The sequence below is a fragment of the Carettochelys insculpta genome, chromosome 6, assembly GCF_033958435.1.
Source record: "Carettochelys insculpta isolate YL-2023 chromosome 6, ASM3395843v1, whole genome shotgun sequence".
NCBI lineage: Eukaryota > Metazoa > Chordata > Testudines > Carettochelyidae > Carettochelys > Carettochelys insculpta.
This window is the reverse complement of record NC_134142.1, coordinates 102829999-102854364: the sequence shown is the minus strand read 5'-3', so window position 1 is coordinate 102854364 and position 24366 is coordinate 102829999. Positions and strand designations below refer to the sequence as shown.

Below are 24366 nucleotides of genomic sequence, written 5' to 3'. Positions count from 1 at the left end.
CATGCCTAGCACAATGCCAGTGCATTTTATAAATACTTTCAAAGGGATCTGCCATCCCAAATAACCGGTTTGACTGGCATCCAAATTAGACATGCTGGTAAGAGAGTGTTAGTACCAATATTTTCTGGAATGCTTTCATATTGGCATTTAACAGTGGATAAATCTCGGCCTTTTGATAGACAGATGAGAATGATAAGAACAATATCTAATCATATAATTCCTCTACAATGTCCCAGTGAGAATTTGGTTAGATTGACTCCATGTTGTTTTAAACTGTAAGTACTGACACTTTAATCTTGCTTTTTTATTAATTTTGGCAGAGGGACATAAAGAAACTCTCCCTGAGCTGCTTATATGTTAACATCTTACATTTTAATGTAACTTCTTAATTTAACTTGTCACTCTAACACCTAGAGTAAACATTTCTTCACGCTTTCCTCATTGGTGAAGCTCTTACACTGCTGCTCCACCTCCTCTCTCCGAGTCCATTATCTAAGACAAATGTGTGTGTTTGGGCAGTATCAGTGAATCAGTTGAATAGTGCCATTGGATGTGCATCTAATGTTGTCCACACAATGGGGAAATTTATCTGAAGGCTGCATATGGCCATTCAGCTTTACAGTGAAGTTAACACATTAAGATGTAAGTGGATACAAGGAGCTTGGCTGAAATATGATCAGAATTTCAGTGATTTTTAGGAAACATAGTAATAGCAGTTTCCAAGCCAGTTGCAAATCAGAGGGCAACAGCATCCAGCAAACTGGAGTTTCTGTTGTGAACATTCTCTTTGTAGGGTTTTCTTATTTGCCCTTGTGGAGAGGTGGGAAGTGATTCAATAAAACACAATGTCAGTGCTGCTACACTGAGTCCGCATCTTAGAAGCTAGCTAGCATCCCACTCTGAGGCAATGAATGTCACTTAGAAAAAGGAATAAAGCATCATCACACAGTAGCATTAGCTAGGCCTTTATTATGAATTCTGACGTCATGGTAATCCATTTGTGTCTTTCCAATTAATTTCTGCCTGAAGCAATTATTTTTCAAGTGGCCTTACAGTAGTAGTGTGACCATCGTAATGGCACAGCACCATAAATGACCACACTGTTCTCATTCCAGCAATACATTTCTACGTACACTCTCAAAGGGGGCCCACAAGAAAATCCTGTATATCAGGACCCCACACTTAGAGAGTTTGTAATCTTATGGCTCTTCAACCAAACCAGTGCTGACCATTCTCTGTATAATGCTGAACCAAAGCCTGGGATGCAGCACTTCCAGCCCATCTCTAGCTTTAGTGAGGAATTTTCAACCAGCATAGACGTTATGGGTCAGATTTTCAAAAGTGCTCAGTTTCCCAATGAAAGCTCTTACCTTGCAATATTCACTGCCAGCTGAAGAGAATGTGATCAGTTCGGCCCATGGGGACAAGAACTTTCACTAAATAGGTCCAGTGTGACCTCTTTCATCTCAGCAACTTTTCACAGCATTCATTTATCTGTTTCATGTGGTGATCCACTATACTGGACACTGTAAAGCACACAGGAGGAGACAGTCTTTGCCCAGAAGATTGGCGCAAGTGGAGTCTTCAGTTATGTTCCATCAGTCTTACTCCCTGCTTCTGCCAAAAGCTGGTGGACTCTGACACCTAAGTGGTGCTTCTGCTATTTGAGAGGTGCCCAGAGATACAGGGTTTTCGTTTGAAGTCAACAGTTCTCTGCACAGCATAAAAGTCTGCCTTTTTCAGCAGTGGAACCCGACACTTAATTTCAAGACTGTCTGAAAACACATGATCTTGTGATTCAAGAAGAAAACACGTGTACATTTGTACTGAAGGAGGCAGTTGCCCACAATACCTTCTCTGGTAAATCTGCATACTTTGCACAGTGGCTGCCCTTATTAGAAGTATGGGTTGATTCTCAAATTTCTTGGCAAATCTTCATAAAAGACATGTGTGGCTAATGGAAAACCTCCATTCTCACATAAACCTCAGTTTGCCCATAGAGCTTTCTGCAGGTAAGAAGGATGCCGTTACACAGCATTGATACTCCTTTAGCTAATCACACATGACCTCTACAGACACCTGCCATGCACAGTGCTCTGTGAAAATACACTCCATCCATTTGCTTCTGCCCATTGTAAATTGCCTTTTAGATTTCCTGATCGGTAGCCACGTAAACTTAATTGTTTTGTTGCTTTTTAGTGTTTCTTTGATATTGCAGCTGGCTGAGGAGGAGAAAAAAGATTTGTGAAAATACTACTCATTTTGTTTTTATTTTTCAGAAATTTCAAAATATTTTGCTGTTTCCACTGAACTTGAGCTCAGTAGCTGATACTCAGAAATACATTTGTATTGGAAGAAACTGTATTAATGTTTTAAACATGTATTTTATTTAATTGCAAGAAGGTATGCATTTTTTTTTTATAAGTGTATGTTTGTCAGAACCCTTTCCAAGAAGACTTGACCTATATGAGCTTTATTGAAAGCCTGTTTTTTAGATGCAGTGTGTTGGTTTTGTCAAATTGCTCTATGTTGACAGTGCACTTATGAAAAGTTAAATTGGTGAAGAAACCTTTCTACTTGCTTTATAATTTGGTTGGTCAGAAACTGTTCCAACGATTGCCACACAATGAGTGTTTTTATACAAAACTATAGTAGCACTTTAAAAAAACACGTACAAACTCTTGCTTGCGGATACATAGGAATCTTTTAAAGCCCTGGGTGAGAGTCTGACAAGACAGAGTCTGAGAAAAGCAACAAGATATGTTTTACATGATTGTTGATTGCACATTAATTGGAAAACATACCCCTAAAAGACAAAATCTGTCTTAAAATTGGCCTACAATTGTAATGTTATGTAGCAGTTAGAGCATGTGACCAGGAAGAAGGTGGACCTTAGTTTTAGTACTATGCTGACTCACTGTGTCAGTTCCCATGTGTCAAATGGTGTTAATTATTATCAGATCATCTTCCCAGTTATATTTTGAGACTTAATCAGTTAAATGCTTTGAGACCCTTGGATGGCAGATACTATTTATGTGTACAGTATTAAATTTGAGTTGGTATTGTTGGAAACATACAAGTGTGAATTTATTATCTGTTACCCATGCACTTCAGAGAAACTTTTTAGCTAACTAAATTGCTAGGGTAAAATCTTTGTCCCATTAGAATTAATGTGAGTTTTGCCTCTGATTTCATCAAGGCTCAAGCTTTCACCCCCAATATAATGCTTGATTATCACATGAGCAGAAAAAAGCTGAGTCAGAGACACTGGGCAAACAACACGCTAGTTTTCCTCTTTTCAAAATGATTGTGTAGTTGTATTTTAGTATACATCTGTAAGTCGTTATAAAACCAGCATTCTTGAACATATCCCGATAACTCCTCTCATCACGTTGCCTGTTTGTTCTTTATTCCTATGGCAATTCAGACACTCATTGTTTCTGTGGCACATTGTATTTTGGTTTGAATCAGCCATTTCTAACTGGTGTTGCAGTCAGTCTGTCTGTGGTGCATGTCTGGTTTAAAAACAAAGGGCCTTATATGAACTATGACTGACATCTTACCTGTATGGGATATTACCAACCACATAGAGACATGCTTCTGACATATGAACATGTAAGTGCTTGTTCTCCCTGTTAGTTATCCTCACCCAGGGTTGGGCAGATCGTTTAGGGATGTTACAAGTAACAATACATTTTAAAAACAACTTTTCTAGAGAAACAGAATGGGGAGGGTAAATCAGATTTACTTTTTAGTGCTATAGTGTCATTGATCATTATTATTTGTGCATGTGATGAAATTATAAGGCAATTGCTTGTTCAGAATTTCTAGCTGGGAGCTTGCTTGGGGTTTGAGTTTCATTTAAGTTATTCAGAGAAAGATTGAGGCCCTGATCCTCCAACTGGCACTGTATTATGGGCCCTGGTACTCAGACATAATCCCATTGACTTTTGCTAGAGTAGCATACTAATGTGAAGGCCAGTTGCAAGATCGGAACCAAGTATGTAAAAACTGGGAGTTTCAAAACTGCCGAAGAGAGTTAGGAGCCAAAGTACCAACTGGAGTTTTGTTCCTCACTCCCTTAGGCACTTTTGAACCTTCCACTCCAGACAACTTCTAAAGTCCCTGTATTAATAACTAATTAATTAGCTATTAATAATAGCAAATAACTACAGTACATGGTCTTTTTAGCCCCCTTTGATTCTTCAGGCTGTTCTGCACTGTCTCGGATACTGATCCCATCACTTTCACCTATGTTTGGCCTTGAGCAATGGGAAAAATCACAACATTTGACCAGATGCTGGACCAGCATCTGAAGAAGTGAGTTAACTCATGAAAGCTCATGCTCTAAACTTTTCTGTTAGTCTATAAGGTGCCACAGGACCCTTCGTTGCTGCTACAGATCCAGACTAACACGGCTACCCCTCTGATACTTGACAACATTTGACCAGTAATTTTTGCAATGGCAAGATACCCCAAAACGTATGAAATCTGATTGGATTTTTTGTTAATAGCTCAGCTTTCGGTACTATCTACATTATAAAAGTAACGCTTAAAACATGTTTATCAGATACGGCAACAATCTATCCACCTTGCACCAGGACAGTTTCTTTCCGGTATGGAATGGATAAAATACATCCTAAGACTTGAGATGGACCAAAAGCTGGTTCCCTACTACCGAAAGGATTGCCTTGTCCACCCTAGAAAGAAGAAATCCTGTTACAATATTGTCTAGCTTCAAATGTCTCTAAATATGGTAGTATTTTTAAAACTCAGAGGGTGGCCTTAATCAAAACATTCCCAAAGAAAAGGTGGGGATCAGATAAAATTGTGATTTCTGTGTAGCTATATATACCCTGCCTAGGTCCTGCTGAGAGGGATCTGTGCCTTTGCCAACAGCCTTCTTTGCCAATCTGTGCACATATATTTTTGGGTAGTAGTCAACAAGTGTTTGAGGATTATCCTAGTGGGGTTACAATGCCAAGCCTCTGATCTTCACCATCATATAGGCTCCCTTCTTTGATGCACTATCACTTCCTTAGTTCTGGACATCTGTATTTCCGCTGCTAACACAGATGGGTTTGTAGTGGAGTTGACCAAAAAAGCAACGATTTTATGACCAAAATAATGCAATTTCTAGCACATTTCTTCTGGGCCCTACCTCTCCACCCTCATGTTTTTGATCAGCTCTAGTTTGGAGCCTAGTGGTTGGCATTACAAAATAAAATTTTCATTCAAACCAGACAAGGATTTTTAGACTTTGTCCCAAGCACTTAAAACCATACTACCTGTCTGGCTGGTAACTGCTACCAGCTGGTAGTGAGATGCAGGAATCACTTTAGTAAATCTTTAACTATATCACAGGCTTGGGCACTCACCTGATCATACTCTTCTTTCATGAAAAATTCCTTTGTATTATGTTTCTTGCTGTAGTGTTCCAGATAGTTCAGGCTCAGTTTACGTTATTAGGCCAATAAATGTCAAAGCTTCTAAACAAGCATCCAGAAAATAATAAGCCTGTGTAGCATTTCGCAAGGACCTGGACAAGTTAGCTAATAAAATAGCCCCAAAGTGGTCGGTAAATACTATTATCCTCTTGTTACGGTAGCTGAGAAGTAGATTGGTTAAATTACTCACACTAGGGCAAACAACAAGTCATTGGCTGAAACTGGAACTAGAACTCTGGAGATCTTGGTCCAAGACAGGTTCTCTGATGATTAAAGTGTGGATGTTTAATTTCTGTGTGGCAGTACCAAGGTTCCAGTTCATGTTCATAACATCAATCTCTTTCACTTTAATACTGGTTACAGAAAAGTACAACTTCATCATTTCTAAGATTTCTCATCAGGAAATTGAAAATTGTACTAGAAATCCAGCTTCAAATAACTGAATCCCATAAACCCTGCTTCTGCTATGGCAGGACTCCTTATTGCGATGGCCAGTAGAGTAAGCAAGACATACTGTATCTGGAATGATCAGTGCCAGAACTTTAAGAATCTTTAACATTCCAGATGGCACGTTATGGCAGGGCTTTTCCAGAAGAGTTTCTGAACTATGTTGTGGTCTCTCCAATACAATGTAGGTCCGACTTTGTCTCTTCCTTTTCAATGATTTCATGATAGCTTAATGGCTTGAAGAGGTTTTTCCTGTGGTATACGGAAGGAATAATAATTCAAGTTACCAAATAGGGCTCTACCGGTTCCCTCACCATTGTAGAAAATCTTCCATGTAGGCAATTTTTTTTAAATTGGGTGTTTTGTTTTAAATTTGGGGTAAATATTCCCAGGCAGGAGACTTTAAGGTTGTTTTTGAGTACGTGTCTGGAAATGAAAGACTGCTTGGCAAGTAAATTAAATTAGGTCAGCAAATTTCTGCTTAGTAAGAGAACACTGGAAATTGTATTAGATTTCTAACCCTGCCAGTTCTTTCCAAAGTTTAATGTGCTTATGCTGTAAGTGTAAACATACCCTTTACTATCATTCTTAACTTCAAGTCTGGATTCAGGTAGGGACGAGGCACCAAGACATCTTTTTTCGAGATTTATAACAAAGTTTTGCTTCAAAGCTGAGTCCAGGGCATCGATCATCAGCTGCTGTAAATTGTAACTGATCCATTTAATGGTGATTGGTATCATCTGATTATCTGCCCCCAAGAGTGTGCTATATGTGTTTTCAGCACCATCGATCCTGATGTCTTTTGGAATAGTTAAAGGCAGTCATGAGGTTGGATTCCTGCATGGTCTTGCTTCAGGTCACCTCTTACAGTCTAATCAGATCAGTATATTTCTGGTTTGGAACCTCTGCTTTTCACTCTGACTTCAAGTCCCTCTTGCTTCAAGGTTCTGAGTTAAGCTCATCTAGCCAGGACAATACTGTGGTTTGTGTCCAATTCAGAATGCTCCAAGAGAACTTGAATTTCCTATTTCTGATACTAACAAAGAATAGTTTGTGAACCATGTACAGCCAAGAATGGTCTGTAGCAATTAGTTAGCATGTCATTTTGATTAGCAAATACATTTGGGGAAAAACATAAACTGGCCTTGGGGAATTGCTCGAGAGAATTAAAGAGGCTTAAGTTAAATGAGTAAACTGCTACAAAGTAAGGTCTCAGCTCTTCACCTCTGTTCACATTTTGGGTCATTATAATGGAGAGGAGGATGGCACTGTCTAACTTCCCTGCTTCCCAATTCTATCAAGGGTGAATATTTGTGACTGTTTCTGGGAAGGTGTTGAGTCTTTAAAGGCATTAATGGCTTTAGTTAATTGATCAGATTGGTTCTTACCACTGCAGTGCAAGGTAGCTGAACTTTAAAGGCTGGGTTATCTCTAACTAGAATATCTGTGCACATTTGTAAAATGGATTCACCTTTCCCTTATCCTCAGTAGTGCCCATTTAGGCTGCTAGGTTGCTCTAAATATTGGATCTCTAAGGTATGTTGTCCAGACACAGCACCAAGTCTCTGTGGACTCTGACTTTTAGAGTCTGCTTCTTCTGGTGCTATGAGAGAGCCAGGATTTGATGACATTCAGAACAAGGTGCAGTGCATACCTGTATGCTCAGCTTTTAAAATGGCCCCACTATGACAGAAACATCTATCTATTTTTAGCTGCTCATTGGAATGACCAATATTTGCTTTTCTCTGCTCTCTCTTCCCCTCCCCTCCAGGGATTTTAATACCTGCAAAGGGCCTTGATATCATCCATAGCAAAGGTCATGGTGTGAGAAAACCACACTGCATTTTACAGTGGAAGGATAATTATCATTAAGAAATGCAACTCTTGTATTCTCAGCCATAATTCTGCTGCATCCTGTGTGTGTCCTTTTGCATGCTTGCTTCCCACTCCAAGTACAGTAGTGCATTGTGTGTGCCCGGGAGGATGCTGCAAAGACATGCGAGGAACCTCAAAGAAAACAAATGACATTACATTAGAGGGAGAGATGCTCCAACAGTAAAGAATAACTTCTCAGGAGAGCAACCAGTTTTGATATGGGAGACTCTAAACATGCTAGCATTTTCGGTCAGAATTCATGTCTTTATGTGCTGCCCACCACCGGCCAGAAGAGCATAGCAACTTTAATCACAACTTCTTCAAGTGGATTCCTTTGTTCTTTCTAATTCCAATGGTTTCGGATGTTTGGCCATGTTTTCTTAAAAGAATGAAAATGCCAACAGGCACAGGTGCTGAAAGTAGGGGGGGTAGGAGGTGCTGATGCACCACCTGGCTTGAAGTGGCTTCCATTAGACCCAGATTTTACAGTTTGGTTCAGTGGCACTCAGCACCCCAACTATAAATATTGTTTTAGTGACTCTGCCAACAGAGGAGTGTAGTTACAAAGAACCTAGAAACTAAAGAAATCCATGTACTAAGACTGTAGAGTTTTATTTTGTACATGAAAGGGTGTACTGGAAATAGAATGAAAGCCTCTCAGGGAGTCAATAATTGACAGTCAGTGTGCTTGTTGTGTCAAAGCTTTGGCATGTCATTTAGTGGAAACCTTACTTCGATAGCAAAAGACTGCCACATCTATTGGATGGTATGAACAAGGAATAATAGAGTTTGATCTTGCTTGCTGTAATACAATGATCATTGGTGGGATGATGTAATGTTATTGAGTTTTCTAGCTGGTTAGTGAAAAAGTGTCATCTCATATGCAAATTTGTACATACTTGTATTTCCCCAAAGCCCACTGAAGTAAGTGAGGTTTTCCATTGACTTGGATAGACTTTGGGGCTATCCCCTGTATTGCACCCATGTAGTTGTGTACCTCTCTAAAGAGAGCCATTTGTGTTTGGTTTTTTTTTCTTTATTTTTAAATTGGACTGACCTTGACTTAGAGCAAGCAAGTACAACAGGGACTTGCAGAAAAACTCTTTGAAATAAGCTGGACTTGAGACTATATTTAACCATTGAGGTACATCCCATCTAACCTGATTAAAGTCAAAGGACTTACCTCAAGAATAGGTCAGTGCAGAATTTGGCCCGGCTATGGAATGTGCCTTAAAAAAGTCACAAGACACTGTGTTGCAACCAAGTGCTATGTGTAAGAAAACATGTAAGTACTTGTGCATGTCTGAGAAACTAGGCATGTTGCATTGCACACCAAGTTTGCAGAACATCATCAAATAATAGCCACGTAATTACTGAATCACCTAGGATGGTTTCTTGAGAGATAAGAAATGTAAATAGTAAAGTAATGAGCCTTTTAGCTTCATATTCTAAAATTTCTATGAAACAAAAATAACCATTTGGCCTCTTAAGTTAATTCTGCTGCCATTTTAAAGCATAAGTTGTCTACATGACATTTAAACAAAGGTCTTTCAAAAGAGACTGGGAAGACGTCCGTAAAGTGAGAGGAAAATTAGGGCACATGTGTATTTTATTTGTACTTCATAAAAAAAAACAAAACATATGTACCCTAAGTAGCTTTTAATGTGTTTTTTTTTCCACCATTGCCCAATTGTTTCATATAAATGTAAAAGAAATTTCAGCAAGTGGTACTCGGTTTGATTTGCACTTGACTTCTACTGCACTGACAGCATGAACAGTGATGTTAACTTGTTTTAGGGTTCATCTATAAACAGACTTGGTTAATTGATGAGAACTTTATTGTCTAATATCTTGTATTGAATATTGTGCAAGTAACATGAGGTAACTATCACTTTAAAAAAGTTATAAGAAAGGTTTTATGTTTTACTATTTGTTTAGCTTGTGCATGTGTCCAGTCAATTAGTAAGGCCCCAATCTTGCATTGATCCTGCCCTGACTTCTTGTGGGGCTTTGTGCATAGATTCTTATAAACATGAACAGAAGATCAACAAAAAAATCATAATTTTTCTCAAAGGATTTTAATCCAGGACTTGCTTACTAAAGCTGGATCTCAAAAAGTGGGTGTTATTTGAACCACTCATTGTCCAAAAAGGTCAAGTTTATGTTATCCCCCTTAAATAAAGGTAATGTGTCCAGGCCCTATTATGAGCCAGATAATGACAGTAGACTACTAGGTGTTAACTAACCTTTTAAGGAATTGTTGGGGCTGTTTGGCTCTGTTTCTGATTTCTATTTACTTATACTTCCAGAAAGTCAAAATTCCAGATGCTATGTGTTTGTTTTGTTTTTGTTGGTTCAGTAAAGAGAACATAAAAGGATTACTAAAAGGGTCCCACATAAACATTTTGTAATTCATCACTGTGCCTTTCTTAAAACAAAACAATTTTTATACAGTAAAATCTAACTATGTTATTGTCTGGATTTCCTTTAAATGTCAGGATCAAAAAGGGGAAATGATCAGAATCAGAGAAGTTTCTGTCTTACTTTTAAAAAATAAGTATTTAACCAGTCTTCCCCCGCCCCCCAGCCCCCAGAATGCCAAGAATGTGATAATGTCTGTTTGCACATGACTGTCTTATCCTGTTTTACATGGTCAGGCATATTTTGGTTCATAACTATTTGACGTTTTAGATAAATCTGCAAAAATGTGCTTTTTCTGAAGTAAAATTTTAAAGAAACTCTTCAGTATTCTGGAGCCTATGTATTTCTCACTATATGTAAGAACTAATTTGGTACTTTCACAAATACGTGGTATATGTTGTAAGAGATTTTTAGTGTTTGTTAATACAAAACATCTGCAGAAGAATTAAACTTGAATTGTTTCAGACAAATATGACTTTTTTTAAAAAGGAAGGGAAACTCTTCTGATAGTCCCTGCACAGTAAAAGCTACAGGATTGATTTCGCATAAACAGTTGGTTCCCCATGCAGTTTGTCAATGAATTTTCATGCTTAAAGCAAACACAATTCTCTTGTTCCCATCAAGACTCACTGACTTCAGTGGAGCTGTAGCGACTTCCAGTACCACAGGTTTGTACTGAGCTGTATCTTATGTGCTGTGAACACAAGGATTTATAACTCTTGCACAAGATGCAAATGCTTGTCCCTCTGGCTTCTAGCACTCACTGGCCACATGGCCATGGGAAAGTTTTCAGGCCTGAAAGAGGCTTAATTTGGTGTTGCCTCTTCTATTACATGTCAAATTGGGACCACCTTGACTGTGATCGAGAGGGATGGATAGACTGCTTGTTCCTACTGCCCATCCCCCAAGGGGCACACTGATCTGCTTCTCCTGGCCAGGGGCCATTCATTTGCAGCCCTGTGCAGAAAGCAGACTGGTGCAGGGAGGAGAGATGGCCAGCAGATGTGTCCATGCAGCCTGTCATGGGAACTCTAGGCTAAGGCATTTGGTGAGTGGGAGTGCTTGGTGCCTACTCACCTTGTCCGTGTCTACACTAGCCCAAAACTTCGAAATGGCCACGCAAATGGCCATTTCGAAGTTTACTAATGAAGCGCTGAAATACATATTCAGCGCCTCATTAGCATGCGGGCAGCCGCGGCACTTCAAAAGTGACGTGGCTCGCCGCTGCCTGGCTTGTCCAGATGGGGCTCCTTTTTGAAAGGACCCCGGCAACTTCAAAGTCCCCTTATTCCCATCCGCTCATAGGAATAAGGGGACTTCGAAGTAGCCGGGGTCCTTTCGAAAAGGAGCCCCATCTGGACGAGCCGCGCGGCGGCAAGCCGTGCCAATTTCAAAGTGCCGCGGCCACCCGCATGCTAATGAGGCGCTGAATATGTATTTCAGCGCTTCATTAGTAAACTTCGAAATGGCCATTTGCGTGGCCATTTCAAAGTTTTGGGCTAGTGTAGACGTAGCCCTTATGTTTGTTGAACCTTTTGTATAAACTGAAATAAAAAAAAATAGAAAATCCTATCCATTAAATACAATTAAAATAAAATTCAAAATAATATGAAATTGAACAATCTCAAAAAACACTGTATCACATTAACTACAACTGTGGCAGCGTGAACCCTCATGTGGACTGAAGCGGGGGGAGCGAAAAATCCAAGCAGTTGATTGGAATTAACAACTCCTCTGAGAGGCTGCTGGGAGCAGAAGGTGTTTAGGGTCAAAATCAGCCAGGGAGGAGGAAACACCCACAAAGCCTGGGAGGCAGACTGAAAACAGCCCCAGAAGGGGGTTGGAGAAAAGGCAGTCAGGGAGGAGGAAAAGTTACTGGGCCTGGGAAGGAGTTGGGCGTAGGTGGGGCCTGCCTTCTCGCTCGCTCACTCGTTCTCTCCCGCTCTCCTTTGTGATACTTGAATGTTCCTGGTCCAACAGTGTGGTGACATTTGGTGTTATGGGATTTGGACTTAGCCCGATCAGGGCCAGGCCACTTGAGTACTTGTCTGCTGAACTCTGTGGGATTTGTGTAAATCCCCTGGCTCACAACAATTAGGTTACAAACTAGCATTTCCCAAGAAATAGAATCCTGATTTTTTCCATCCACTCCCCACCTAGGTGAGGAACAATTGCTAGAGCTACATTTAGCTGATTGCCAGACTCATCTTCCTCAGCTCTGATTTCTTAAGCATTTTAATAAAAGATTTGGTCTTTGCTTGTACCACAGCTGTATCATATCATCTGCTTGTGATTTGCTGTGTATTGGCAGCTGTAGGGGAGGAGTAGCTCAGTGCTTAATGCATTGGCCTGCTATACGCATGTTTATGAGTTCAATCCTTGATAGGGCCTTTCAAAAGCCTGGTGCAGGTTTAGATGTTTAAATAAATCTGTCAGGGATGACACTAGGTCCTGCTGTGAGTGCAGTGGACTGGACTCAGTGACCTTTTGAGGTCCCTTCCAGTTCTATGACATAACTTCAAATGGGTCACTGCCAATGTTCCCACAGATTTTTTTTTTCCCCTCATCGATGGGCAGAATAAATTTTGTGATGTGCATTGAGGCATGTATGGATGTGCACCACCAGTAGACACACCTGTGGATGGCTGTGGGCACTCTGCTAACCAGCTGAGCGGCACCTGAATCCCTCCTGCATGGTTGCCCAAGCACTCAGCTTGCAGGGAACACTGGTTACTTCTGAAATAGGACACAGAAACGGACCATTTTTAAAGTTTTAGCTGGTACCCCACTTGCTATTGAACAGAGACAAGGGCAGTCAGAAAGGATCGATTGTCGTTTGGGTAAAGTAATACTTAATGGATAATCATACGGGGATGGGCCGCTAGGGCCCCAGGACTGTCTGGAGGTTTAAAAAAAAAAAAAGGGAAGCCACCTCATGGTTCAGGCTTTGCTGACATTATACCAGTTATCTGAGGGTTCCAGTTGATCAACTACCAGCTGAACAAGAGTTTACTGTATTCCAGTTAGCTGAATTACTTTGATCTGGGTGATGAGAAGTGGCTTAGGACACCTGCCTTCTGTCATCCCCTACTGGTAAGCTTATTAGGGAGGTGGCTTTTGAGAGGTGTCGCTGTCTGTCTATTTGTAGGTATCTCTCTCCCCAGGCATCATACAGGGAGCCTACGTGTGGTAGTGCCAGAATGGCGAGAGGGCCCAGAGGGCCATTGCCTTCCCACTTTTTGATGATCCTGACCTATCCATACTTTTGCAGGGCCCTCCCTTACAGCTAGGTTAGCAGCTGCAGCCCCAGCAGCTGTGGGGCATCATGCTGTGGCCCCTCCACCTGCGCACTGTAGTTGGGTTGTGAGCAGTCCCTTGCCTGTGTTTGTGCCCAGAAGAGGTGGAGGGTGCATGGTATAATTCCCCCACAGCTGCCACAGAGTTCCAGCTCACCAGCACCTCAGCTTCGTTTTCGACCAGGTGTTCTGCTGCTGGTCAAAAACCCTGTCAACCCTCAGATGGAGGGACTCGGGGGGGCGGGGGAAGAGGGTGGAGAGCCACATGAGGAAAGGGGGTGGCTGAGTGGGGGGGTGAAGGGACACATGGAGACTGGCACAGCGAGCAGTCACTACCCTCACCTGCTCTGCCCTGCCCAAAAACCTGTTCCATACTTTTCCCATTCACCCCCAACAATCCTACACATTCGTACCCAGGCTCCTGCCTAGCAGTTACTTCCCTCTCTCTCACCTCTCTTCTCCCCAACTCTTTGCACAGCTTCTGAGGGGTGCAGGCAATACAGGTCAGTAATGCGGGTTAAACGAATTATTACCACGATCTGTATTAATATATCATTTAAGGCATCCATGTGTCAAAAAGTTCTCAGTACTTCCAACTCATTCTTTAATACTAAAAGTATAATAAAGGATAAGGTGACGGAAATTGTTCTGATAAGGGGCATCATGGAAAAAAAGATTCAGATATATAATCCTGTCCATGAATCTCAAACCCCTTAAGAACATTCTGGGCACTTTCAAATCTTGCTTTTTATTATGAAAGACAACTCCAGAATCAAACTATTCAGGGCATGGATGGGGCAAGAAGAGGTCCTAATGAGTCCATGCTTTACAATCCATGCATTTAAAAATAAAGTAAAAATATATTCCTAACAGGGGAAATAAAGTGTTTACAATGTTTTCTCTATAATTTGTTCCCTTTTCCTTCTTCTATGGACTATTTTCACAACAGTAAGCTATCATAAATACCAGCGTACAATGCAAACATTAGAGTACACTTTGTGAGGGGTCACAATAAGGAGCCACCTGATAAAGGCAATTAGCCATTTGCATGTGCAGTCCTGAGACACTGTTTCACTTCCTAGGTGCATGCAGGCACTTAGCTAAGAATGCCGCAGCGGTCAAGCAATACATATCCTGTTCTGTTGTACAAATTGATCACTGTGACAGCAATGCGGTTGAAAAAGAAATCGGCTGTTTTGCAGCAAGGAGACAATTAAAAGCTGCTTGAGAGAAAAAGAGTAGCTACCAACTTCACACTTGCCGCTCCATCCTCCTAAGTAATCTGATACAAGTTATCTTGTTTTCATAACTAATAGCAGGATACCAAAGCCAGCTGGTAGGCTCTGGACAATTGGGGCAGGAAGTCCATTCCCAATGTGGCAAGCAGGACACTAACATTTCAGATAAAGAAATGGTTATTCAGAAGCAGCAATTACATCGGATTATGTAGCCAGAGTATGAATAGAATCATCTTTCCTGTTCATCGCCATCTCTAGCAGGCAAGTGCTGGAGGTAATAAGCAATGGAGTGACACCAAGGGAGCCATTAGCTTCCAGTTCAGATGGTGATAATGGCATGGCCATAATCAACGGGGTGGAAACAATGCCAAGAGCTGGAGAAGGTATGTGTGGATCAAGAACAAACAGCACAGGTGCAAAAGTTTGTGGAATCTTGTTATCGCTATCATTATAATGCCCACAGAGGATGTGGTCGCCATTACTCAAGTCCCTTTGCAGTTCGCTTTCTCAGCATGCCTGCTGCGTCTGGTTCATTGACTTTTTGGCTTTTGAGTTCTACATTTTCATTGTCAGAATCCATTGAGAGATCCTCTTTGGCTGTGTCTTCAGCCTCACTGCAGCTGTCAGCATGGAACCCAGCATTCTCTGCTATGACAGCAGGGTCGTCCTCGTCATAGTGGCAACAATAGCATTTCTCAGAGTTATGGCTGTGATGGAGGACACCACCTTGGTCACTGAAGGTGTTCTGGTGGTCCTTTTTCTGTCCCGTATCCTGGTTTTCACACTCTGCAGTGAGATGTGATAGTAAGGAGTCACTACACAAATCATCCTCATCTTCCACAGCCTCCATTCTTTCAGCTATCTCTTCAGCAGAGGGCTGGTTGAGATCAGGGTAATCCACAAGGAGAGTCTCCTGCCTACGTTTGAAGCCATCAGAATTCTCATAGACAGGATAGGTCTCCTCTGGATAACCTTAGGAACAAAAGTGACATGCGCTTTAAAATATTAAATCTGATTGTAAAAGAAATATAGTCTACTGCTACAACCATGCTAACAAATCTGTTCAAGGAATTCAGAGCTTATCCTAAGAATTTTAAGGTCACAGGGAACAACACTTTGCTGTATTTTAAGGAGTCTCAGCAGAGCAAAAGCTATTTCAAATTAATACCATCCCAAACTTTGAGGGGATGGGGAGAAATCCTGGTCCCACTGAAATCAATGGCAAAACTCCTGCTGACTACAGTTGGGTCAAGCTTTCAAACATTTCAAAGCTCTCCACACCCATCTCTGGGATTAGACCGAGACCTATGGGAGCTTCTGGCTGATTATCTTTTGAAATCTGGCCCTAAATCTTTAAGTAATAAATTTCTGAATATCTCATACATTCCTAGAGATGCACAAAGACGTTCTGAAGATCTCAGATACAGAATTAAACTTATCTTTTACAACGCTGGATAACTAGATAAAAATCATATGCTTTTGCTTTTTTTTTTCATTTTTTAAAAGTGCATCAGGCACTAGGCTAAGAAACCTGAGCAGGAGGCTATTATTTGTTTTGAATGATTTTGAAAACTTACTAAAAGGCAAAATACTAAATCTACAGCTAAAAAGCCTTTAGCATTCAACAAATTAATACTATCAGGCTGGCTTAAAAACACAATCATACAACATTTACAACAACAAGAAATCAAAATTAATTTAAAAAGCAGAATTTCAGAAAGACAGAACTTCTGGAGTTAACGTCTCCAATGATCTTTACAATATTAGGGCAAACAAAGAAACACGATCAAAATTAAGTAAATAAGGCACAATATATTGGTTCTAATTTCCAATGGTGGTATGCTGAAGAAAATAAAACCTGGCCAATGTAAGAAAAGCAAAGAAATAAATCTATGTTAGCCAGGCAAAGTAGCAAATGGTGTGTACTCAAGCGCATCTCCAATTCTGACAGGAGATACTGTGTTAACCATGCAAAGTGAAATGCTGAATAGGTCACAATCAATTTGTTCATTAACATAATTGGAAAAAAGACAGTTACCTGTTCTGTAACTGGTGTTCTTCGAGATGTGTTGCTCATGTCCATTGCAAGATGGGTGTGCGCAGGTGCATGCCCAGTCACCGGAAGCTTTTTGCCCTAGCCAGTAGCCACAGGGTCGGTGCTGCGCCCCCTGGAGTAGCACCGATATGGCGACCAATATATGCACCACCCGACATGACACCATACCCACCCACCCCACCCTTCGTTCGGTTTCTTCTTGCTGTCTACTCCGACATTGGGGAAGGTGGGAGGGTTTTGGAATGGACATGAGCAACACATCTTGAAGAACATCACTTACAGAACAGGTTAAGTGTCTTTTCTTCTTCGAGTGAGTGTTTATGTGCATTCCAAGATGGGTGACTACAAGTCAGTGCCTAGAAGGTGGGCTCGGAGCCCCTAGCGGACTGCAGGACAGTTTTACCCCCCCCAAAGCATCTTCCCATGCGTGCTCGGTCAAAGTGTAATGTGCTGTAAATGTATGAACTGAGGACCAGATGGCCACCCTACAGATGTCCTGGATAGGCACTTGCACCAAATACGCCACAGACGACACCTGCACTCTCGTGGAGTGTGCCCTAAATGGAGGGGGAGGAACCCCTGAGAGCTTGTAACACTCCTTGATGCACGTCACTATCCAGGAGGAAATCCACAGGGAGGAGACCAGAAGGCCCTTCACCCTATCAGCAACTGCCACAAAGAGTTGCTGCATTCTTCTTAAGGGCCTAGTCCTATTCGCATAGAATATGCCAGTGCCCTTCTAACATCCAACGTACGTAAACATTGCTCCCTTGGGGAGGCATGGGGCTTTGGGCAAAATACCAGTAAGCAAATGTCATGGTTAACGTGAAACATGGAAAACACCTTAGGTAAAAATGTGGGGTGAGGTCTCAGCCTAACCTTATCCTTGTGAAACATTGTGTACAAGGGGGTCCACTGAAAGTGCCCTCAACTCAGATACTCTCCTCGCTGAGGTAACTGGCACCAAAAATGCTGTTTTGTAACTCGGAAACAGCAGGGAGCAGGTAGCCAGGCGCTCAAAGGGGGCTCCCATAAGCATGCCTAACACCAAATTGAGATCCTACGAGGGCAGTGGTGCCCAAATCTGGGGCTTGATTCTTTCTAAAACTTTCAGAAATCTTTTGACTTGAGTCTGAGAACACAGAAGACGTTTCATGAGCAGGATGGAAGGCTGAGATAGCCACAAAGTGCACCCTAACTGATGAGACGGACAAGCGCTCCTGTCCCAGACCCCAGAGGTAATCTAAAATCAACAGGCTGGGGTTGCGAGGGAGATAGCCCTCTGTGAGACACCCACCCCGAAAACCTTTTCCACTTAGCCAAATAAGTCACCCTTATGGAGGGTTTTCTACTATTTAACAATACTTCCTTTATGGGATCTGAACAGGCCAGCTCCTGATACCTCAGCCATGGAGCATCCATGCTGGGAGGTGCAGCGATTGGAGATTGCAGTCTCTACTCTTCCTGCGTCAGCAGGTCCAGACGGATCGGCAATGTTATCAGCTTGCAGATCAACAGGTGCAGGAGGGTCAAGTACCAGTGTTGACGGGCCCATGCCGGTGCCGGCAGGATGATCAGCGCCCCTTCTGAGCGAATCTCGAGGAGGACCCTATGAACTAGGGGAATTGGAGGGAACACATACATCTGCCTGCCCAACCAGGGGACACTGAAGGCGTCTGCCCAGGACCCCGGGCTCTGATTGCAGTAGGAGCAAAACATCCTGCATTTCACATTGAGGTGGGAGGCAAACAGGTCCACCTGGGGCTACCCGAACTTCAGGAAAATAGAATGAATGACCTCTGCTTGGAGAGGCGTGTGATCCATAAGGGACCTGCTGAGTTGGTCCACCAGTGAACTGTGCACACCTGGCAGGTAAAGGCCTACAGCATAATGATGTGCTGTATGCAGAAGTCCCAGAGCATCATGTCCTCGTGACACAGGGGAGAGGAGCGTGTACCCCATCATTTGTTGATATAGTACATTGTTGCATTGTTTGTACTGACTGACACGCAATGTCCCGTCAGATTGGCCTTGAAAGTCACACGTGCTAGTCCGATAGCCTTGAGCTCCCTCATATTTATGTGGAGCGGAAGATGTGACACACTCCAAAGAGCATGGGTTCATAGCTGACCCAGGTGCGCTCCCCATCCCTGGCCCTAAGCATCTGTTAATAGGGAATGTGAAGGCAGCTGAGGGGCAAAAGGAACTCCTGTGACGATGACCCCTTTGTCCAAACACCAGTGCAGGATCGACAAAGTCCACGTTGGCACCGTAACCACCAAGTTTAAACGGTCTCTTACAGGACGATACACCAATGACAGCCATAGCTTAGAGGGAGCATCCTTAACCTGGCGTGCTCTACCACGAAGGTGCTTGTTGCCATGTGACCCACAAAATGCAAGCAGCACCTGGCCATCATGGCGGAACTGCCAGGATGTCTCAGATAATGGCCCCCATGGACCTGAACCTGTCATCCAGCAGGAATGCCCTGGCATCCAGTCGTGGCCCCTACAAACTCTATTGACTGAGAAAGGACCTACACTGCCTTTACCTGATTGATCAAGAGACCAAGGCTTACAAAAGTTTGATGGATCAACTGTAGACGCTGAATCACTAGAATGACCCTTGACTAGCCAGCCATCCTGGTATGGGAACAGCTGCACCCCTAGCCTGCATACTACTAGGTGTGCATACATACTAGGTGTGCTACTACTCCTGCATGCATTTGGTGAAGAGCTTGGGGCCGCAGACAGATCGAAAGGCAGGATGGTGCCATCTGCCATGTACCTGAAAACCCCCCTGTGATTAGGGTAGACTGAAATATGGAAATATGCATCCTGTAAGTAGAGAGCTGCAAACCAATCCCCCCACTCTAGCATTGGGAGTATGAGACGCAGGGATACCATACGAAATGTTATCTTTTATCTATTCGTTAAGAGCTCTTAGGTCCAGGAAGGGGCTCAAGCCCCCCTTTGGTTTCTGAATTAGGAAATACTGGGAATAAAACCCCTATCCCCTGAACCTGAGAGGAGCTGCTTCTATGGCCTCAGAACCCAGGAAAGATTGCAATTCCTGCTGTAACAAGATCTTGTGAAAGGGGTCCATGAAGAGGGACAGGGCAAAGGGCTGGGAAGGGGGAGTATGAAGAGAACTGAATAGCATAACCCCTCTCTACCGTATGCTGGACCCATCAGTCTGTGGTGATGCTGCACCACATATGGTACAAGCAGGATAGGCAAAACGAAAAAAGTGAGGCTTGGGTCCCTGTGCACCCTTTTGGTGGCCTTGAGGTTGTTGGCCTGAATGGCACCTATCCATCCTGTTCTGCCTTCTACTACCATTCCTTTATGGCTGCAGAAACTGTCTTTGCTGAGGACAGGGTTAAAATGTCTGTGTTGGTTGGCAAGTGTATGCAGGCCCAAGGAACAGAGGGTGGCCCTAGAGTCTTTCAGGCTGTGCAGTCTTATATCTCTCTTATCTGAAAATAGGGCAGGGCCATCAAAGGGGAGGTCCTGGATTGTCTGCTGGACCTCATGATGCAGGCCAGAAACCTGCAACCAAGCACCCCTGCACGTTTCCACTCCAGAAGACATAACCCATGTGGCGGTGTCTGCAGCATTGAATGCTGCCTGCCAGGTTGCCCTTGAAATCAGTTTGTTCTCCTCCACCACAGCTGTGAAGTCCTGCTTGGCTTTGGGTTGCACCATCTCAGAGAACCTAGACAGGGAGCTGATGGCATTATGAGCATACCTGCTAACCAGAGCCTGCTGGTTAGCAATTCTTAATTGCAACCATCCCGTTGAATAGACCTTCCTCCCATAGAGGTCCAAGCGTTTAGCTTCTCTATTTTTCAGGGAGAGACCCTGGAACCCTTAGTGCTCTCTATGGTTACCAGCGTCCACTAGCAGGGAGTCAGGTGGGGGGCGGGGGCAGTCTGTGAACAAATGTTCATTGCCCTGGGATGGGTCAAATTACCATCTCTCATTCCTACAGGCCATAGGAAGGGTGGAAGCAGGGGTCTGCCAAACTGTTTTAGCCATAGTGGCAATTGTTTTGATTATGAGCAGAGCCACCCTGGTGAGGCCTGCAGAGGACAAAATATCTGTGACAGGGTCCATTTCATCCTGCTTGCATCCCCAAGTTTTGAGCCACTCTTCTAAGGAGCTGTTAAAAAGCCCTGCCATCCCTCCAATACAGGTGTGGCTGATGAAGCTCACCACCACCTCATCTGGGGAGGAAGAAGCTGATAGCCCTTGCATCGCCATTTGGAGGCAAAGGGCAGTAGTCACCTGTTAAGGCACTTACTCCCCCATGGAAATTATGGGCAAACTGGGGCGAGGGGAGAGCTGGCATAGGCACAAGCTGGCCAGAAAACGGTGCCACAGGTGGCACAAATGGTGCCATTACCACTCCCTGCACTTGAGTTGGTGATGATGCCTGGGCTGGTGCCTGCCCCATCAGCACCATGGATACAATTACAGATGGTGTCAGCACCGAAGGAGTTCAGTCCTGCTGTGATGGTGCTGACGACGGAGCCGAGGTTGACGCTGACAAAGTAGACGCAGGCAGCTCCACAACGACTGCCGCTTCCTGTCTTTGTTCTGGTAGTAGGGCGCACAGTGACACCAACGGTGCTGAGCATGGGATCGGTGGGCTCCCAGCACCATTAAAGGCACTCCAACAGCCTGGCCCCGTGCCTTGTGAAATGTCCACGAGGTCCAGAAGGGCCACTCTGAGTCGCCTGCAAAGCTGGCAACCAACCCGTATCATCCAAGCAATGACTATGGTGCCTGTGACAGCTGTGGTGCGACCTTGTTGAGCCCCTGCTCTGACTGGAGCTCAAGTAAAAGGAGTCTGACTCCAACACCAAGTCAGAAGCAGATGACTACGGTGGGGCCATCGGAGTCAGTGCCGATGTCATACGCGCCGAGGACAGTGTTGGAGTATAGGGCACCTGAAACTGGCCCACAGTCTGCTGGGTCAGCACCGGAGCACTCAGAACTAAATACGGTGTTGGTGCCGGCATCAACATGGTACAGGGGTTGGTGCCAATGTCACGTCTATGAATCCCTATCGCTCTGTTTCAGTGCTACGTCATCTGTCCTCCATAGATGGAGAAGAACCCAGCACAGTTATCTGCAGAAGTCCTTGTGCCTCTTGAAATGCCTCCAGTACTGAGGGCAAGTCCAGCGCCTCCAGGCTCCCATTCCACACTGGCTTCCACAGATGCACCTCCTGCCTTTTGGCAGTGCGTGCTGGAATCTTGGACTTAAGGCTGCCCTGCTTTGACTTCGGTGAGCGATGCCTCTTGTGCCTCTTCCTTTTCATCAGCACTGGAGATTGACTCCTATGGTGCTGAGAAGGTGATGATGCCTGCATCTACTCTCGGTGCCAAGAGTCCTTAGGTGGCACTGTAGTTGATGGCGCTGGTGCACTTTGCACTGAGGAGGCTCCACTCCTGCTGGAGATTCTTGAGGCTTAAGAGCCGCCTCCATTAAGAGGACTTTAAGGTATTGAGCCCTATCTTTCAAAGTTCTGGGCTTAAGGGCCTTACAAATTGGACAGCGATCATGCAAGTGTCCTCCCCCAAGCAAATGAAACAGCCTGAATGGGGGTCACTTTTTGGCATATGTTTGCCACATTTTGAACTAGTCGTAAAGCCTGGGGAGCTAGGCATTCCCCGGTGCCGAGGGGGACAGAAAGCCCCCCCTTGGCTATTAGTTAAAACACTAAGACTAACTATCAAGTACTAAAACTATTTACACATCTTCAAGCACTATTTCTACTACAATAGGCTACTAGCTAAACAACTGAGCAGAGGAAAGCAAGAGCTCCAACAACCCGCAGCCCGGCAAGAAGGAACTGGGCTGGGAGGGAAGGTCAGGTGTTGCTTATATTGCTCGCCATATCGGCACCACTCCAAGGGGCGCTGCAATGACCCTATGGCTACTGGCTAGGGCAAAAAGATTCCAATGACTGGGCATGTGTCTGCACACACCCATCTTGGAATGGACATGAGCAAACACTCAAAGAAGAACTAATCTTTCTTGTAAAGTCTTGCAGGCCACCTTTTGGAAAAGATGTGAGGACATTGTGCAAGAGTCTGTTTGCAGCTGGAGAAAAATAATCCAATTTGGGCAAAATTACGTTGTACAGGTGACAGTAAAGGAGAAATAAAAGACCTCAATTACCTTCCCAGTCCTCCATATAAGGAGCTTCTTCAGCTTCCTTCTCTGGGGACATGCCATCGATGAGTTTTCCTTCCTTCATGACCCTAGTGATCTCTCGGAGCTGCTGGAGTAATCTCTTTTCCTGGTCTGTTGTAACATTTTGAGCCCTGCTAGAAAACATCAAACACCGCTCCTGAAGGAGTCCGGCTAATAGTATTGTCAGTATTTAATAGTTGTGTACAACAGGATAAACAAAGAGGGACAAGAAAACACTAAGGTTCTGGCATTGCATGGTCGGTAAAGAATGCAGCATGTGTATTCTAGAAACTTTTTCCGCCACTTCAAGCTGAATGCAACTTGGAAGATCCTTATTTGCGAAACTACAGAAAAATGCTCATCCTGTCATGTTGCTTCATTAAGACCTTACGCTAAAATTTAAATGGTATATGCCACAGCATGTGTAGCACCATGAAGATTCCTTGCTGACAGGAGATATTTATTTGTTGCTTTCCCAGGACTCTGATGGGCCAGTTAAAGTATTTTATTTGCAGACTGACCGCCATCATTAAGCCAGTTAGCAACTTAATGTCATCATCAAGCATCACAGACAAGATAGTTCCACTGGGCAGGAAACAGAGATGAAAAATTTGGGTGTTTTGAGGTTAACCTTAACTGTTGCATCTGGATTTGAATAGGGATGAGAGAAATTTGGTTACTTTAGGATTACATCAAAAGTATAGTCTCTACAGGTGTATAATTTCACATTATTTATTGATATATTTTATTATCCAGTGAATACAGGCTCTTTGCCATTAGAAGCACTTTGCTATAACTGCTCATTGTACAGTAATCACACATTCTTTTTCTCATATAATAGTCCTACAGCATTAGCAGTTGGGGGGGAAAAAGATCAGCAAGCAGTCTTTTCATATTCCCACCTGTTAGGTGAAACCAAGTGATCCGTTGTTTCTGTTGTCTGATTCTCTCATGCTGATTAAATGCCATGAACAGAGAAGCAATTAGCCTGAGCAAATTATTTCTGTTGCTGTCTTTCTAAAAAGCTATATGTTTAGCACAGCTGTGATTTTTGAAAGCTTTGTCTGATTCTAATATCACTTATGGCAGTGTAAATCAGGACTCGCTCCCCTGAAGTCATCTAGTTATGCTAGCACAAATGCAGTGTGACATCAAATTTGGGCCTTTGGCTTGTAAAACTGCCAAACTGATTAGGGACTGTGGACCAGATTCTGTTCTCTGGATTTAAACTGTGTGACTGTGATTCAGGCGCCTCTTTGTCCCAGTTGGGCACACAGATCATCTGGGTATGGGATCTATGTTTTAGTTCTCCAAAGATGGGTTTATCTAGATCTGAGAGCTAAAGCAAGTCACCTGAAGGAGAGCCTCACATTCGTGTTG

The 24366-nt window shown here is 43.3% G+C and overlaps 1 protein-coding gene across 6 annotated transcripts in view; it reads right to left on the bottom strand.

Annotated features, from left to right (window-relative positions):
- RIC3 (RIC3 acetylcholine receptor chaperone) overlaps positions 1 to 24366 on the bottom strand; it is a 48684-nt gene that overhangs the window by 2097 nt on the left and 22221 nt on the right. Inside the window, exons 5-8 of one of the 6 annotated variants that reach the window (XM_074997707.1) lie at positions 22972 to 23120; positions 12826 to 15696; positions 5379 to 7901; positions 765 to 2222 (exon numbers count right to left, since the gene is read on the bottom strand). In XM_074997707.1, the coding sequence (XP_074853808.1) occupies positions 15203 to 15696; positions 22972 to 23120 (643 nt within the window). In that variant the 3' untranslated portion in view covers positions 765 to 2222; positions 5379 to 7901; positions 12826 to 15202. Of the gene's footprint in view, positions 1 to 535; positions 7902 to 12825; positions 15697 to 22971; positions 23121 to 24366 lie in introns of those variants that run through there. The other 5 variants (XM_074997708.1, XM_074997706.1, XM_074997711.1 and 2 more) reach the window with 5 other exon arrangements.